Source organism: Austrofundulus limnaeus, unplaced genomic scaffold (assembly GCF_001266775.1).
Source record: "Austrofundulus limnaeus strain Quisiro unplaced genomic scaffold, Austrofundulus_limnaeus-1.0 Scaffold214, whole genome shotgun sequence".
In the NCBI taxonomy this organism is placed as follows: domain Eukaryota; kingdom Metazoa; phylum Chordata; class Actinopteri; order Cyprinodontiformes; family Rivulidae; genus Austrofundulus; species Austrofundulus limnaeus.
In genome coordinates, this window is record NW_013952616.1 from 162,793 (window position 1) to 165,507 (window position 2,715).

Below are 2,715 nucleotides of genomic sequence, written 5' to 3' on the forward strand. Positions count from 1 at the left end.
ACTGTAGTTATTTCAAAATAGAGATCAACAWACAAGATTTTGTACTGAAGAAAACTAACACTGTTTTATTGTTAAAACACGCAGTACAAACACTTCTCAAAAGTTTAATGCATAATCTGTCATACAAGAACAATTTCAGCATTTATATTTTTTAAGTTTTGCTTCGCAACATACAAAAAAACCTTTAAAACTGGTTTACATTAATCTAGATAGATTTAGTTTGATTTTAAAATTGTGCTAATCAGGAACAACTAAATCTAGTTTTTTCTGATTTGTTCTGTGCTGATAAACTCAACTGTACAGTAAATGTGTTCTCTCAAATGCTTCACAGTTTCAATATGATCAAATACATCTGATTTAATGTCACTCAATATTAAGGTATTTTGTTTGACATTACAAAGCAAAACTGTTGTCAAAAAACAGTTATTGATACTGCTCATGTATTACAAGTTATGAATTACATTTTTGAGTATATTATGGCTCAACGCTGGTTATAAAAATGTTGTGTCAGTGCCACTCTGACTCTGGCTGGCTGAGCATCTGGTAAGGCCCCTCCTCCTTCAGCCACTCTCTCATCATGGATAACAGCTCCACCAGTTTCCTCGTAGGCCTCACCGTGCTTTTCACAAATATTGTGAAGAGTGCAGCACGCACTTATGATGGTGGGGACAGATTGGATGCCCACATCCAGACGTTTCGCTAGGCACCTCCACCGTCCCTTAAGTCGTCCAAATGCACATTCCACTGTCATTCGGGCCCTGCTGTGTCGTACGTTGAAGTACCGTTGTTAGGCTGTCAGGTTGCCCGTGTCGGTGTAGCCTTTTAACAGCCAGCTTCGCAGAGGATATGCAGGGTCACCGAGCAGCACGACTGGCACCTGAACACCCATGATCTCTTCAGTATCCTGTCATGAAAGCATTACAAGGCATTAAAAAAAGCAGAATCTGTGTATGCACTGTTTACAGGTGAATATTTGCTTTAGTGCAGGGAATGTATGACAAAAAAAACTTACTGGTGGGAAAAGATCCCCTCTCTCAGCCATTGCGTAGATGTGGGAGTGCTTGAGAACCCTGGCATCGTGGACACGGCCAGGCCATCCAATGTAGATGTTGGTGAAACTATTGAACACACACAGAATCAGTTAAGCATATATAAACATTTTTCACATAAAAAGTTCAGCTATTTACAATTTTATTGTTTTACACTGGAATATAATAAAGTTGTTAGTTAGGTCACATTGTTATTAATAAGCTTCAATAAAGATCAATAAAGTATATACTTTATTGATACCGGGGGAAGGGGGGATTGCACATTGACCATCAGCAAGGAATATGTAAATGAGCTGATACTGATCTATATACGTCAGTCCTAACAGTGGCCAATTCTGTGTAAACTGAAAGGACACCAGCAGCCAGAAGAAGTAAAAAATCTGAAAAAAGATTATAATATAAACGACAATATAAAAAAGTCCATAGTTAGGAATGACGTATCAGTGTCAGCTCATGTTCCCTGCTAATGGTCACTGTGCAGAATAAATACAAAGAAAAAAAAACACAGGTAAATGTAATTATTTTAAATTGATGAGAAGTATAAATACGTTATTTCTAGGTGATGGGCATATAGGGATGTGACAAAAAAGTAATATCTACATGAAAATATTTTATTAGTGTGGTAAGACACATTTCAGTCATTGGAATTGTGATTTCTTATATAATTTGAAAGCCTCAACTAAGTATTATTTAAAACATTACTCTTACCAGAACTGATGGTCGACAACACYCTGCAGAATAACAGAGTGCCACCCTTTGCGATTGAAGTATTCACCAGGGTTGTCTTCGGGAGMAATGATGGGAATATGACTCCCATCTATTGCCCCAGCACACTGTGGGAAACCCCACCTCTCCCRAAAGCCTTCGATGACTCTTTGCAGATCATCTCCTCGAGGCAGTTTAATGTACTCRGACATGAGGACATAGCGTACAGCTTTGCAGAATTCATGGATTATCAAGCAAACCGTGGGCTTTGCAATTCCAAACAAGTTTGATATTGTCCGGAAACATGCCCCTGTAGCCAGCCAGTACAATCCAATTCCAACACGCTTCTTCACAGAAATGGGCCAGCGGAGATTAGTGTCTTGTCGGGAAAGGCGATCAGACAGGCGCTGACAGATGTATTCAAATGTCTGTCTTGACATCCTGAAATTTTGAAGAAATTGTGTGTCACTTACTGTAAGTCTCTCACGTCGAAGTCCCACCACTCTTGGCTTCTACTCCGCATCCACACACCCCTCTGAACAGAGGTAGCAGCCACAGCTCCAAATATCGCCATGACCAAAATTTTAGCTCTCTTTCTTCTCAGTTTTCTTTTGCCTTAAATCATTTGGATGTTTAGTTTTCCCCGATTGCACAACAACTTCAAAATTACCGAACACAAAACTGTCCGTTTACTTCCGCAAACACAGGGTGCTGCGTGTCACGTCACGTTCTGAGACACGTTTACTTCTGCACATGCGCGTCACATCAGTGCTGTGTAACGTTCACACAGGAGTCTGATACAGGTCGCATTTAAAATGTAATGTGAACGTTCACACAAAAAGATCGGATTTTTTCAAAAAATCGGAACTGAGCATTAAGACCTGCAGTGTGAACGTAGCCAGAGACATTTACACACTCTTGGTTATTCTGTTGATCAAAGATTTACTAACAAGGACCACAC

At 39.7% G+C, this 2,715-nt stretch overlaps 1 protein-coding gene across 1 annotated transcript; it reads right to left on the reverse strand.

Annotated features, from left to right (window-relative positions):
- Positions 1-292: 292 nt before the first annotated feature.
- On the reverse strand, positions 293-2,435 carry LOC106525131 (putative nuclease HARBI1). Its single transcript, XM_014019256.1, has 3 exons — positions 1,758-2,435; positions 1,013-1,118; positions 293-904 (listed from the first exon to the last, which is right to left on the reverse strand). Exons 1-3 carry the CDS (start codon positions 2,192-2,194, stop codon positions 788-790), a joined length of 660 nt encoding a protein of 219 aa, XP_013874710.1. The 5' UTR covers positions 2,195-2,435; the 3' UTR covers positions 293-787.
- Positions 2,436-2,715: the final 280 nt, after the last annotated feature.